The 13,890-nt window shown below is 40.5% G+C and overlaps 1 protein-coding gene across 5 annotated transcripts in view; it reads left to right on the top strand.

The window, feature by feature from the left end:
• LOC138282395 (cadherin-7) overlaps positions 1–13,890 on the top strand; it is a 228,393-nt gene that overhangs the window by 109,516 nt on the left and 104,987 nt on the right. For all 5 annotated transcript variants that reach the window (XM_069219910.1, XM_069219913.1, XM_069219914.1 and 2 more), the window contains exon 4: positions 4,641–4,760. In XM_069219910.1, coding sequence (XP_069076011.1) covers positions 4,641–4,760 — 120 coding nt within the window. The remainder of the gene's footprint in view (positions 1–4,640; positions 4,761–13,890) is intronic.

The following is a 13,890-nucleotide window of genomic DNA, read 5'->3' as shown; positions in this document are numbered from 1 at the left end:
ATGCAGTCAGTTAAGTGGGGCTGGGGCAGGTTTGGGGGGTAGTTTTTAGGGGTGGGAGTGGATGAAGGGCCTGAGGTTGGCGGGAGGTTGGGGTGTTTTATTTTATTAGGGGCGGGGATGAGGGAATCAGAGGAGTTAGGGTTTTAGGGGCAGAGGATCAGGGCAGTTCTGTTTTTAGGGGCAGGGGTCGACGCAGTTTTGTTTTGTGTGGGTGTTGGGGTACTTTTGATTTTGGGGGTGGGGGATCAGGGTAGTTTGTTTTTGGAGGTGGGGGATTGGGGTAGTTTGGTTTTTAGGGGTAGGGGTAGGGGGTCGGGGTAGTTTGTTTTTGGGGCTGGGGGTGGTGGTAGTTTGGTTTTTGGGGGTGGGGGATTTTGTTTTTTAGTGGTGAGGGGTAGTTTGTTTTTTGGGGTGGGGACAGGGTAGTTTGGTGTTGTTGGGGTGGGGGATCGGGGTAGTTTGGTTTTGGGGGTGGGGGATCGGGTAGTTTCTTTTTTGGGGGTGAGGGGTCAGGGTAGTTAGTGTTTTTCAGGGTGGGGTAAGTGGGTTGGGGTAGTTTGTTTTTTGGGGGGTGGGATCGAGGTAGTTTGGTTTTTGGGGTGGGGTGGAGGTCGTTGGTTTTGGGGTTGGAGGGTAGGGGTAATTTTATTTTTATTTTTGGGGGTGTGGTCGGTTGTTTTGAGGGTGGGTGGGGGTATCGGGGTAGTTGTTAGGGGCGAGTGAGGGGTTGGGGTAGTGTTATTTTTAGGGGCAGGTGGGGAGTCGGGTAGTTTTATTTTGTGGGTGGGGTCAGAGTTGTTTTATTTTTTAGGGCGGGGTGGGGGGTTGGAGAAATTTAGTTTCTAGGGGCTGGGTAGTTTTATTTTTGGGGTGGAGGTCAGTTTTTAGGGTGAGTGGGGGGTCAGGGTACGTTTGAGGGCTCAAGGTGGGTGGGGGTATTGGGGCAGTTTTTAGGGGCAGGTGGAGGGGTCGGGGTAGTTTTATTTTTAGGGTGGGGGTCGGGGTAATTTTGTTTTTAGGGGAGCGGTAGTTTTATTTTTGGGGTGGAGGTCAGTTTTTCAGGTGGGTGGGGGTCATGGTATGTTTTAGGGCTCAAGGTGGGTGGGTGTATCGGGTAGTTTTTAGGGGCAGGTGTGGAGGTCGGGATAGTTTTATTTTTAGGGCAGGTTGGGGGGTTGGGGTACTTGTATTTTTCGGGTGGGTGGCATCCGAAAACCACTCATGCTGTTCCACATATGCCTTTACTGGGCATGCCTTTACAATGAAATATCATTGTAAAGGCTTGCATGTTAAAGGTATTCATGGACACAACGTAGTTTTTGTACTAACCACGTTGTGCAGGCATGTGTGGTTGGCGCATGCATTGTCCCATTATACATTCCACACATACACATTTTGAAGATTCCTGTCCCACAGATTAAATGGCCAGATTTGGAAATATCTTGTGCTTGGTCAGTCAACACATACAATGAATGAATGGAAACAATTATATGTTTGAAGGTGACTAAACTTGATAAAAGTGAGAAAGAATATGCCTAATGTACATTTAACCCCAACTCATAAGTTATTAGGGTTTCAAGAACTGGTGATATATTGAATTAATCCTAGGGCAGAATCTGGCAAGAAATGGACCCTTTTGGATGATGGCATCTTTAAATATTCAGTGACAGCTATACGGGCAGATCTGGTGATGGTTTCCTTGTCATGTATACAACCACCCACATTAGTTATTGGCTATGTGTTGGCATGAACCAAGTTCATCCTTTACAATATACTTATTTATCAGACTTCATTTAAAATTATTCAGATCTGTAGATAGATGGAGATAGTTCACAAGCTTCTTAACCCTATCAAATGAATTAACACATTACATTGCACATCATTTCATTGCACGTCAAAGTGAGATCAAGTAAGATCTCCTAGAAAACATTTTAAGCACTAGAAATATATCCTTGACTTTTGTCTTTGTTACAGAATACTACAACCAGAAAATCAAAAAAATCTCTGGGGGCCTAAAGTATAGGCACAGCTGTCACCCAGTCACAGAGGTCTATAGATTTGGACTGGAACTAAAAATATCACTACAAAACCTAACAAGTGCACTGCAAAATAGAGTCAAATAGAGATTGTTATAGAAACAAAAACATTGAAATTCCCCTGAAAACCTATGTCAAAGTGCCAGGCTCTTACCTAATATTGATAGTGCATTCAAGGAAAATAGTTGTAGGCACCTCTCTGCCCCCAGACCCACTGCACAGTTAAACTTTGATAAAGGGAAGTTATGGATCTTTACCCAAAAGAAATGTACCTGTTGTTAAAAGAAATGGGATATTACCCTAAAAGAAAACAGTTGAAAGGATAAAATGGTTATGAATAAATATTGAAACAACACTGACATTTACCTGTTATGTTGAGCAACACAGTCATAGCTCCTCCAATTAATTTCATTTGTCCTCAAACACCACATCACAGTTAGCATCAGGGAAACCAAAGTGAGGTAGAAATATGTATTGCATTTTCTGACTTCAGCTGGTCTGGGCACCCCTAACATGAACCTAATACACAGGGCCATTGTCTCCAACCCATTATATACAGGTGCGGTCCATGATGGCACAGCAAAATCTGGTGCTTATTATTCCCTCTTTTGTAAACACCCTCTTGTTCTGATACTCAGAGCGTTACTTTGTCCCTATGTTCTGTGAATTATTATGGACAAAGATTAGGTAGGTCGCTTTGTAAAGTCAATAAACTGGCAAAGAAATCCACTTCACAGCCAGATACCGACAATTATATTATCAGATCTCAGCAGTACACAAAGGTTCACCCTTGCTACAAATTGAACCCAGAATCAAAATTCAAATTCAATTTCTAAATTTGTATTCTGATTTAGAAACATATTCACCTAAACATTCAACCATGCCTGAAAATAGGAATATGCAAATGAAGACTCGGAAGCAAACGTTCACTTAATCTGGAAGTAACATCCGTTCAGAAGATTTCTAGAAACTCGTTTTATTGTACCTGACTAGATTAGGGTATCTACCCCCAGAGTGAACCTAAATCTGGAGCGTCCATGGTTTCACTCACCTTAAATTGTGACAGATCCATATTGTTCTATTTGCATTATTTGATGTCCTGATATGTATTTGTGTATCCTGAATGTTATTCTTTCTGAAGTGCTTGGTACAGTACCACTATATGTAATTTTTAGTTAAATAGGTCAAATAAAGCACCTATTCCTTCACAGTGTTCAAGTGGGAGATGACTCTCATCTCACTGCCAACTTTCTCCTTGGTTTCTTGTACCTTTGTGGATGGTGTCAGATAACTTAAAGCTTATCCTGCGATTCATGGCAAAACTACACGAAGTGCCATCCATGCCTTGAGCTTTAGCCAATTCATGTATCTGTCTTGTCAGGAGAAGAACATTACTTTGAGTTCAGCAGCCCCAGATGTTTCTTAATTTAATATACATTAAAATTATTAATACTTGCTGATCCAGCCATTCTTACAGCTTTTGGGAGCAAGGAACAGTGTGAATTGTCACACTTGTATACGTGAGATGGTCAGTAGTTGTGTTGGCATGGCATTAGCAGCAAACGCAATGGGTGGTGCTTGCTGCAGTAAACCTCTGACGAGGACCATGACCCTTATGCTTTTTTACAAAATAAGAACTGGGAACGTTAGTTTTTATGAACTGTAACTTTTAATTTGGATAAAGAACACTACCTTTGACTTTTTTCCGCGGTTTAAGTATGAATTTAATACAAATATTACTTAAGTCTAATCATGAGTAGAACAGTTAGGAGAAGCAAAATGTAAAATACTACAATTTACTGTATGCATTATACAATTAATTTAACTTGATAGACTCTACAAAGATACTATGAAGATGCGTTTGTCATGTAAAATAAGAATATTGAGAATGGTGAAATCTTTAATATTGAAAAGTAAAAAAAAAAAAAAAGATGAACCCCCAAAAAGAAGTTACAATAACTTCACCGTTAATAAAACAAAATGAGCTCACACCAGTCAAAGGAATAGAAAATAAGGAAAACTATGTATGTGTGAAGAACTATAATGTTCTTAAAACTCTTTGGTTGCATATCATTAAACATAAATATGGTAAACACCTGTTACAGAGACAATTAGATACCATGAGGCAACATTGTGATATAAGTAATATTAATATAATCTAGCAATGTACAAGAGACCACTTAAATAAATAAAAAAAAACATTATGCCATCAGAGAGTGAAGATCACGAAACAATTGACTTGGGAAATAACTGCCAACACATGCTTGTACAAAACCATCTATCGATAGTTCTATTTCCAGAAAGCAGAGAGATAAAAAAAAGCCTCGAAAAGCATCTTTATTGGGATTTAATAAAGTGGAAAACAGGACTTTCGGGATAAACTATTAACCTACCAAATATGAAAAGGTCACCATTGTTTAGGTATCATTATGCTGAGAAACACTTTTTAGTTTGGTGTTGTACCATGATAGTGGGGATCAGTGGTATCCAGATCATTTTTTTTTCAGTCTGCATTACAGAGTATTCTAAAGGGATGCAATTTCCAGTGTACAGCATCAGGGAGTATAAGAGTGTTTGTCTAACTTATCACGGCATTTCTTTTAGGAACGTCGGTTTTGCAAGTGACAGCTACCGACGCAGACGATCCCACCTACGGTAACAGTGCTCGAGTGGTTTACAGCATTCTCCAAGGACAGCCCTATTTTTCAGTGGAGCCAAAGACAGGTATAGAAGATGAATCTCATAAAACAAAAGCTTTTGCAAAATTCATTGTCATTGATATTGACTTTGCTTTCCTGCTTATCTCTCTGCTCCCTCTGTGATTTTTTTTTACCTGCCACAGAAAACGGCAACGTGAAATTGAGTAGTGGAGAAAACAACGTTCTTCATTAATATCCAGCAAACTGGATTGTTTTATTTTTTTAGGTGTGCCAAGTGGTACAATTATGGAGTGTGTCTACAAATAAGAACTTCGAAAGAAGATGAGCCCTATTTCATATGACACACAATCGATTACTCTGTTTTATGTTTTAAAGTCATGAGATTTTTAGTATGATTGTCGGAACAAGTCGCTTTTGCATTGCTGAATCTTACCAGATAAAGAAACATCCACCAAGAAAACAGTACTGACTAAAACACATATTCTAACTGGCGCTACTGAATATATCCTTTTTATTTCGGCAAACAGACAACCTGCTTGCCTTGAGGCAGTAACAAATGAATTTCACTTTTTGCACCCTATTCCCCTGCACCACCAAAGAAGTTTTAAGATGCTGCTAATTCTAAAATCAGGAAACTAAAAAAGTGTAGTATTAATTTATGATTTGTTTTAAATATTAGAAATCATCTCCAATCTTCCAAATTGAGAAATTCTGATTTATGATCGAAAAGAGTTATTTAGATGACAGGTATGTCATCAGTCAGTGTCTGATAATGTAGATACGACACCCCAGTTTCAGAAAGCTAGGGTGCAGTATGAAGAGTTGCTGGCACGTCTCTGGGTGGTTGACTATAGCCTGTACACACAGAAGGGACACGCAGAGGAGGACAGATCGGACACACTCCTGGTGCGCTTAATACATCCAGACCTCTCCCGCACACTGATCCCAGCAGTTGACACCCGTCCCTGGACACAGTGGTAACTCAACTTGGCATTAATACAGCATTCCGGGTTTATTACAGGTAGTTATACACTGTGCAACCCCCTTCTGACCCAGTGGAGGTAATGATGTTTCCCCCAGGGGCACAACTTCCTGGGGTTCGGGAAGCTGGCAGGGAGGTCCTCTATGCTCCTATGGTGGCTAATTAAATCAGAGGGGCCCTTAAGAAACTGGTACATAATAAAAAGCCAGGTGTCTGACAGACTTCCGGTGGAATTTTATTCCACCTACTCCACTCAATTGATCCCGCAACTAGGAAAATTATATAACACATCCTTCAACACAGGTCTTCTTTCCTCTTCCACCAGAGAAGTACTAGTAACATCCTTACTGAAACCGGACAAGCCCCCACAGGAGTTGCTCTTGTACCGCCTACTATCAATACTGAACATCGAATATAAAATACTTAGCAAGATTCTGGCACACATGCTGCTTCCGCTGCTCCCACAGCTGATACATGTAGACCAGTGTGGGTTTGTACTTAGCCGAACATCCAGCGGTTGTTTAATATAAAGTTTGCTAGCTGCGACCTTTACCCCTATGCCGGTTGTCTCTCACTGGACATTCAACAGGTTTTTGATTCCTTAAATTGGGACTTCATGCTAGCAACCCTGACTCACTTTGGGATACCTCAGGCTTACATTAGATGATTTACACTGCTCTATAGTGCCCCCACTGCTCGGGCTTGACCAAGTCTACACGTATCCTAATCTGACCCAGCATGGCAAGTTACGAGGCAGGGTTGCCCCCTCTTCTTTTCTTATTAGCGGTCAAACCAACAGCAAAAAGAATTCAACAGGAGGCTGGTCATAGGGGGATTCCCGTGGGGAATGCAGTCCATAATATATCACTCTATTCAGATAACATGATTCTGTATTTTAAAGATATTAGGGAGGCACTAGCAGAGATGGCCCAATTGGTATCCACCTTCAGGAATCTTTTGGGCCTCCGTATAAATGTGGAAAAAACCTGTGCATACTTTGCCAGCACGTATGCAGAGCCCACCTTGTATTATGGTAATTACATGATCTCGGTGGCCCCTTGCACCTTCCGGTACCATGAGGTTCAAATATGTAGAGCTGGCCCTGACCTACTGGAAGACAATCTCTCATACACAATTATGGCACTCAAATCACAGGTAGCCTTTTGGGTTAACTTGCCTCTGTCCGTGGTCGGAGGACTAGCCAAATTTGCAAATTCGTGATGTTCCCGCACCTCTTATACCACTTTCTTCATTTCAGAATGTATACAATTGTCCATATAGCCATTAGGATGCACCATGAGAATTGTAGTACTATATGCATTTCAACGTGCAAATCATTACTCAGCATCTACCATTCTTGACAATTATGTCTTAAGACCAAACTTTTAATGGGCCTTGCCCTTGTTTAAACTCAGAAGAAAATAAAAAAAATGTCTCCATAATCACACTTATTCAAACCCAGTTTCAGCTCAGTGCTATTATTATGAAAAGTTCACTACTAGGTTGTCATAGTTAGGATCACCTTTTCCTTAAACAGAGCATTTTTTGTTTTGCTGATAACTTTGACCCTTTTTATGAATTTTCACAAAATTTTCAAAGCTTATACTTTGGTCAGTTCAGCTGCTGTCTTTAAAGTTTTGTGATGATCTGTCAAGCAAGGGACAAGAAAAAGTGTGGGGGAGGGGGAAACACTTTTTCCCCAAGCTATGACAGAGGGATTATTCAATGTTTTGAACACAACTACAGCCCGAACCACTGAAGGGAATTACAGCAAATTTGACACAAAGCACGCTCTTGGTTCAGAAAGCATGATTTTTCTGATTTGGTGTATATCCCTTCAGTTTTGGAGATATTAGAGTTTAAACAATAGAGATACCTGGGCAAGCAGATACGCCACATATCCAACTGGCCCCATGCTGATATCTGATTAGCTGCCAACACTTCAACAAGGAAGTGTTGGCTGACATCTTGGGATTCGGCTTCAGCCAAGTCCCACAAAAAAAGAAAACAAATGGAAAAGGGCAAGGGTAGGGTTAGTCTGAATCCTTAGCTCTGGTGTTGGGGTCCCAGAGGGACTCCGCCAGGGTTAAAAAGTATATGTTTTTTAAAGTCCGTAAAATCAATAGATCTGGATCCTAGGGGCATTGGGGGATTTCAAAAGTAGGGGGTGCATGGGGCCACCCTCCTTGGGCTTCTAATAGCCCCAGGGTCTGCCACCTCCCCTGAGCAATTACAAAGGAACATGCAGAGCATAGAGACAAATTAATGCCGGTCCCCTGCCGTCCTAGTGACTGCCACCTCCCCTGGGCAGAATAGACTCTATATGCAGGGGAACACATGGCCCCACACAGCCCCAGGGACCGCCACCTCCCCAGAGCTAAATACACTATGGGGCAGATTTACAAATTTATAACATTTCACTGCACCATCCTTTCTTTCATTTGTAACTCATGCTTAGGACAGGTGTTAAAGTAACACTCTCATAATGCTCTATGGGACTCCCTGCATTTTGCTGCACTAGCGTCAAAATTCTTTATGCAAGTGCAGCAAAACGCCACAACAGCGTCAAACATTTTAATGCTGTTGTGGTAATGACCACCATGGTGCTCCATAGTGTAAACATGGTGCAACCACGGTGTCGTTGGGAGGTCAAGGGGACGCAAGAAATTTGGCGCATCGGTCCTGATGCACCACTTTCTTGTAAATCTCCCCCTATTTATGCGGGGGGTCACCCGGCCACCTCGCAGCCTCAGGGACTGCCACCTTCTTAGGGCAGAATACACTATGTATGTGGGGGTGTGCAGCCCCACCCCAACAGACCTGGGGACTGCCACCTCCCTGGGGCTTAATACACTATAACTCGCTCTCCGCCATGCATAGTTTTTTCTTCATTAACCACTGCTTCTCAACACCTTATCTTGCGCACATTTTGGAAATACAAAGGTTACTTGATACCTATTTGTGACTCTTTATATTTCACCAAGGGAATTGCTGTATATCCGGTATACAAAGAAAACCCATTGCAAGGTGCAGCTCATTTATTAGCTCTGGGCACCTAGGGTTTTGATGAACCTACAAGCCCTAAATATCCCCGCAACCAGAAGAGGTCAGCAGATATAACAATATATTGCTTTGAAAAATCTGCCATAGCTGGAAAAAGTTATAGGAGAAGATGTGGACAGAAATGGCTGTTTGTTTACATCAATTTCAATATTTGTTTATTTCAGCTGTTATGTTTTGCAGGTAAACCTTGTCAGATCTACACAAATGAGCCCTTGCTGAATTCAGAATGTTGTCTACTTTTCAGAAATGTTTAGCTGTCCAGGATCCAGCATTGGTTACAGACCCATTTCTGTCACTAACTGGAAGGAGGTTAAAAGCACAAAAATAGTAAAAATGGGGTATGTCCCAGTAAAATGCCAAAATTGTGTTGAGAAATGTGGTGTTCTGATTCAAGTCTGCCTGTTCCTGAAAGATGGGATGTTGGTGATTTTAGCACTGCAAAGCCTTTGTTGATGCACTTTTCAGGGAAAAAACATATGCTTTCTTCTGCAGCCTTTTTTCCAATTTTTCTGAAAAAAACAACATTTGAGCTGTATTTTGGCTAATTTCTCGGTCTCCTCTAGGGGAACCCACAAACTCTTGGTACTAGAATCCCTAGCATGTTGGAAAAAAACGGACGCAAATTTGGTGTGGATAGCTTATGTGGACAAAATGCTATGAAGGCCTAAGCACGAACTACCACAAATAGCAAAAAAAGGGCTCAACACTGTAGGGGGGAAAGACCCAGCAGCTAAGGGGTTAATTTGACTGTTAATGCTTTATTTATATTTTTAATTATGTTATAAAAGTTGTCATGATTGCTGTAATATCTGGAATAAATAGCAGTGCACAGTGAGGGCGCGAGTTATAGTTACATTAGCTTTTTTAGATTAATTTCTATGTTTTTTTAGTTCAATTTCCTTACTATATTATCCCTGTAACCTTTGGTTGTTTCAGTGAAAAAACGAAGAAAAAAATATATACACAAACACACACACACACTTCTGGCAGCCATGCGTGACACAGGGTTGGGTTATTATAGGGCCATGCTTGGCGGCGGTTAAATTAATGTATAGAAATTACAAATATTAAAATTACATTTCAAAAACATTGAAATTCACTGAAAAAAAACAAAGGTTACAGGGGCATTATAGTTAGGAAATAGAATTTAAAACATGCATTGAAATTCACTTAAAAAAACAAAGGTTAAAGGGAAGTCATAGGTAGGCTCACATTTCAAACATACAAAACAATGAAAATTCACCTGTTATGGAGTTATCTCAAGTAACTAAACCTCGTGCCCTAAGGTAACTATAATTCGCCCTCTCGCCATGCATTTCTAATTACCCCACAAATTACAGCACTCATGACATCTTTGATAACATCATTGATAAGATCAATGTAACATTTGCGGTTACATTTTTCATGAAAATATTGTGCATTACAGGGGTGCACGTTATAGTTACCTTAGGGCACAGGTATAAGTGACTTGAGATAACTATAACAGGTAAATTTCCATGGCTTTGGACGTTTAAACTGTGAGCCTAACTATAACGTCCCTGTAACCTTTGGTTTACTATGGTAACTTATATGCAATCTTTTTGAAAAGGTAATTGTATTCTAAGTAGAGAGAGCAGGGAGAGGTTCCACACCCATTCAATGATTGGACTCTCGTTGGAGAGGGTATCTCTTCTTCTTGACCAGAGACTAATGTCACCTTGTCAAGCTAACAACTACCCTCTTGAAAATGCTCACCTTTAAGTAAAAATGTGGTCTACTTTACAAGCCCATTTATTTAATGTCCACTTTAGTGAAGTCATACATACAGAGTAATGTGTTTTGTAATGAGCATGTCTCTTTTACTAACTTATGTTACATCTAGTTTTCCCGGATTACTCAATTTACGATTCACAGCACCGATCCAGTCCTATGCATTCATTTTACAAACTGTTAGCAAGTGTATTTGTCAAAATAGGTCAAATGGAGTGCATGACACTCACACACCTCTGCCCCTAAATGCATTACAAAGCTGACAATTAATTTGCTACTCTATTTCCTTTTTTGTTATATCTCCAAAGGGCCCGGCTTAAGTTAAATAAAAACTGCATGCAACATTCACTAATCAAAACCTTTAACTGAAGGACTGATGCTGAATGTCATTGCAGTAGAAGTTTGGAAAAGCTGGTTGAACTGGTTTCATGTCAGATTATTGTATAGTGTGTCTCAAATATTGTTTACAAAAACATTATCCCAATGTGTTTTGGCCCATATTTATGAAAAGTTATTAATACCTTACCGTCATTTTTTACGTTAAAGCAGCGCTAACTTAACTCCATATTTATATTTTGATGCTAGACCCATCTAGCGTCAAAATAAATGAGTTAGTGCCATTTTTAGGAAGCACCAACCTACCTTGCATCTTATTGCAACAATGAGATGCAATGTAGGCGTTCCATTCCTAAAAATGACGCTAGTCCTCTAGAGCCATATTTACCTTCTGACGCTAAAACGACGCGCTCCTAGGAGGCAGACCTAAACAATAATGCTAAGGCTGATTAGCATTAAAATTTAACACCTGGTCAGACCAGGCGTTTAAGTGCTAGTAGGCCCATTCCCATGGGGAAACACCATGGAATAGACACCTAGAAGCCCACCCCAGCATCACCACCACCCACACCACAGGGACACTACTGGAGAAGGGAACCCATCCCAGGTAAGTGTACTTGCTTGCGTGTTGTGTGCTACTGGGGGTGCCCTTACATGGGGCCCACTGGCTGGCACTGGGTCTGTTGGGGTTGTCCTCGGGACACTGGTCCCCTGCGGTGGGCATTGGGATTGTGGTAATGACTCCTGTCTATACTTAGACAGGAGTCTTTTTTTGGCTGCTTGTGCATCAAACATTTACGCTATGCTGACTAGTGGCAAATATTTTGCCGCTAAACAACCTACTGTCATTTCTGGCCCACTAGTGCCATTTCCCCTAATGCCATCCATCATTGACTAGCATCTTTTTATAGATGCTAACCATTCTTTAGTGTCATTGTGCATCTTTTTTAAATATGGCGTTAGGGAATGGCATTAGCTTGCATAAGAAAAACTGACGCACATCTGCGTTAGCACAGTTGTGCATAATTTTTTATGAATATGGGCCTTAGTTTTTCTATTATTATCTCCATAGGCCAGTGACACACGCAAAACAATGAGGCTCTGAGTATTCTCATAACTCATAGCTATTCATGGGTCTTTGGCTAAATGGTACCTCCCTGGAGGATTTGGGTTGCAGTGGGGTGAAATATTAGGCTAATATTAATGGCAGACCATATACTCTCTAGCATATTCTGGCACCTAACCAGGATATTTTTGTAATGTGTATTTTGTTTTCCTTTGTTGGAGGAAGTATGGCCATTTCCAAAACTTACAACATATTATATATTGTTTTTTTAAAGTATAAAGACAGCCCAGATTAGGAGGTAACCTGAAAGTTGCTGATGGAAAATTAAAATATTAAGTGGCCATTCATTATGAAACATAAAGTTGAAAGTACAGTAGATTGCCTTGAACCGCATGGGGTATGTTGGTACATGAATAATCCTGCTGTCAATGCACCATGGTTCTTTAATTTCTTGACAGCTTTTAAGCAAGTGCTCCCAATTTCATGCATCATGCAAGGCCGTTCTTATTTAAACAACCCCCGTTTACTTTGTTACGAACACTTTTGGATCACAGTTGATGGCCGCACAGCAAGACGTGAAAAAATCAAATAAAAACAGGAACTGTGTTGTGCAAGTTAAACATTACAGAGCAAGAAGAAATTAGTATGTTTCTGCTCAGAAGGGAACCACGTTGTGACAGGGCAGTGGGGCTGCCTTCTGTCCGTCTGACAAGGAAAGAAACGACGTAGACTACGCTTTAACTCCCCGTGTCATTATGGTCGTTTTTTCCTCGGCTCTCACAGAGGAATGGGGAAGTAAAAGCCTACCTCTGGAAATCAGTTAGCAGCCGTACAGCATGCCAGGCATAAAATATTCATAACCTCATCAAGGTTTCACCATGTATATGTATTTATTTGTAGATCATCAGGAAGTAGAATGGGCTGCTGCAGGATTTTCTGTACCTCGCCTTTATTCCACATACCACCTAACTGCAGGGTCGTGGCTGCCTAAAGAGTTGAACTTTGCTCTGCATTAATAGTTATTTGTGGATGACTACTGAGCAGAATGCAAAGATCCAAATGCGCTAAGGGTATGTTAAGCATTTAGTAAAAAGAAGCATGTTAATATTAATATTGGTCTCCTCAGTGCAGTACATAATCTAATGGAAGATACTGCTATTGGGATAAAAATATGAAAAACAAGGTTATAGCACCCTCTCAATTTGACTCGGCAATATGTCTTGGAATCTGATAAGGCCATCTCTTAATAAGAGTAACCCTTCAGATAATGAAATGTTATGATTGTCCCTTCCTGAAATAAAATGCCCTTCTCACTTTCTATCTACAGTTCATTCTGGGCCACCCATGCCTAAAAAGACTCCAAATTGTCACATAATCTGAAGGCAGACTACTTCCAAAGCGATTTCAAGTTAGCATTCTGTCTATGAAGAAACCTTGAATTAGGTGTTTTGGACAGTAATTCTCCATACCATACAGTTCTCCTATCCTATGTCACAAATTATATAGGACCATGGACATCATCTTCTGCTCTCCTACTAGTAAAATGGCACGCGACAGATAAAACAGTCCACTAACTTTTCCGGCAGTGGTTGCCAGCATTACTTGGGATTTTATCTTTTAAATACCATTTTCTTTCAAAGTAGTACATTGAATCCTCGCTTTACTAGTTCTAATAAACTACGTAGAAACCAGAAATTGATGTATGTTAGTTTTCAGTACAGATGTTAGCTGATTGATTTTATTTCTGTGAGGTTCACAGTTGGTCTTTGCAAGCCTCCCGAGTATCGCTCCAATTGTTTTCCTGTCTAATGGGACGTTAACAAGCAACATGTGAAGCGGGAAACATTTTTTCTCACATTACAGTAGCAGTAGTATGCTAATAATGTAGAATTTATAGAATTTTCTTTGCACCGCTGTTATATATGGGTAAATATATGTTTACTTGTCTATTTCCATTAACGTTTTATTGGGCCACAGTTTTATCTGCATGCTTTGTAG

Source organism: Pleurodeles waltl, chromosome 2_2, assembly GCF_031143425.1.
Source record: "Pleurodeles waltl isolate 20211129_DDA chromosome 2_2, aPleWal1.hap1.20221129, whole genome shotgun sequence".
Classification (NCBI taxonomy): domain Eukaryota; kingdom Metazoa; phylum Chordata; class Amphibia; order Caudata; family Salamandridae; genus Pleurodeles; species Pleurodeles waltl.
This window is presented reverse-complemented; position numbering and strand designations above follow the sequence as displayed.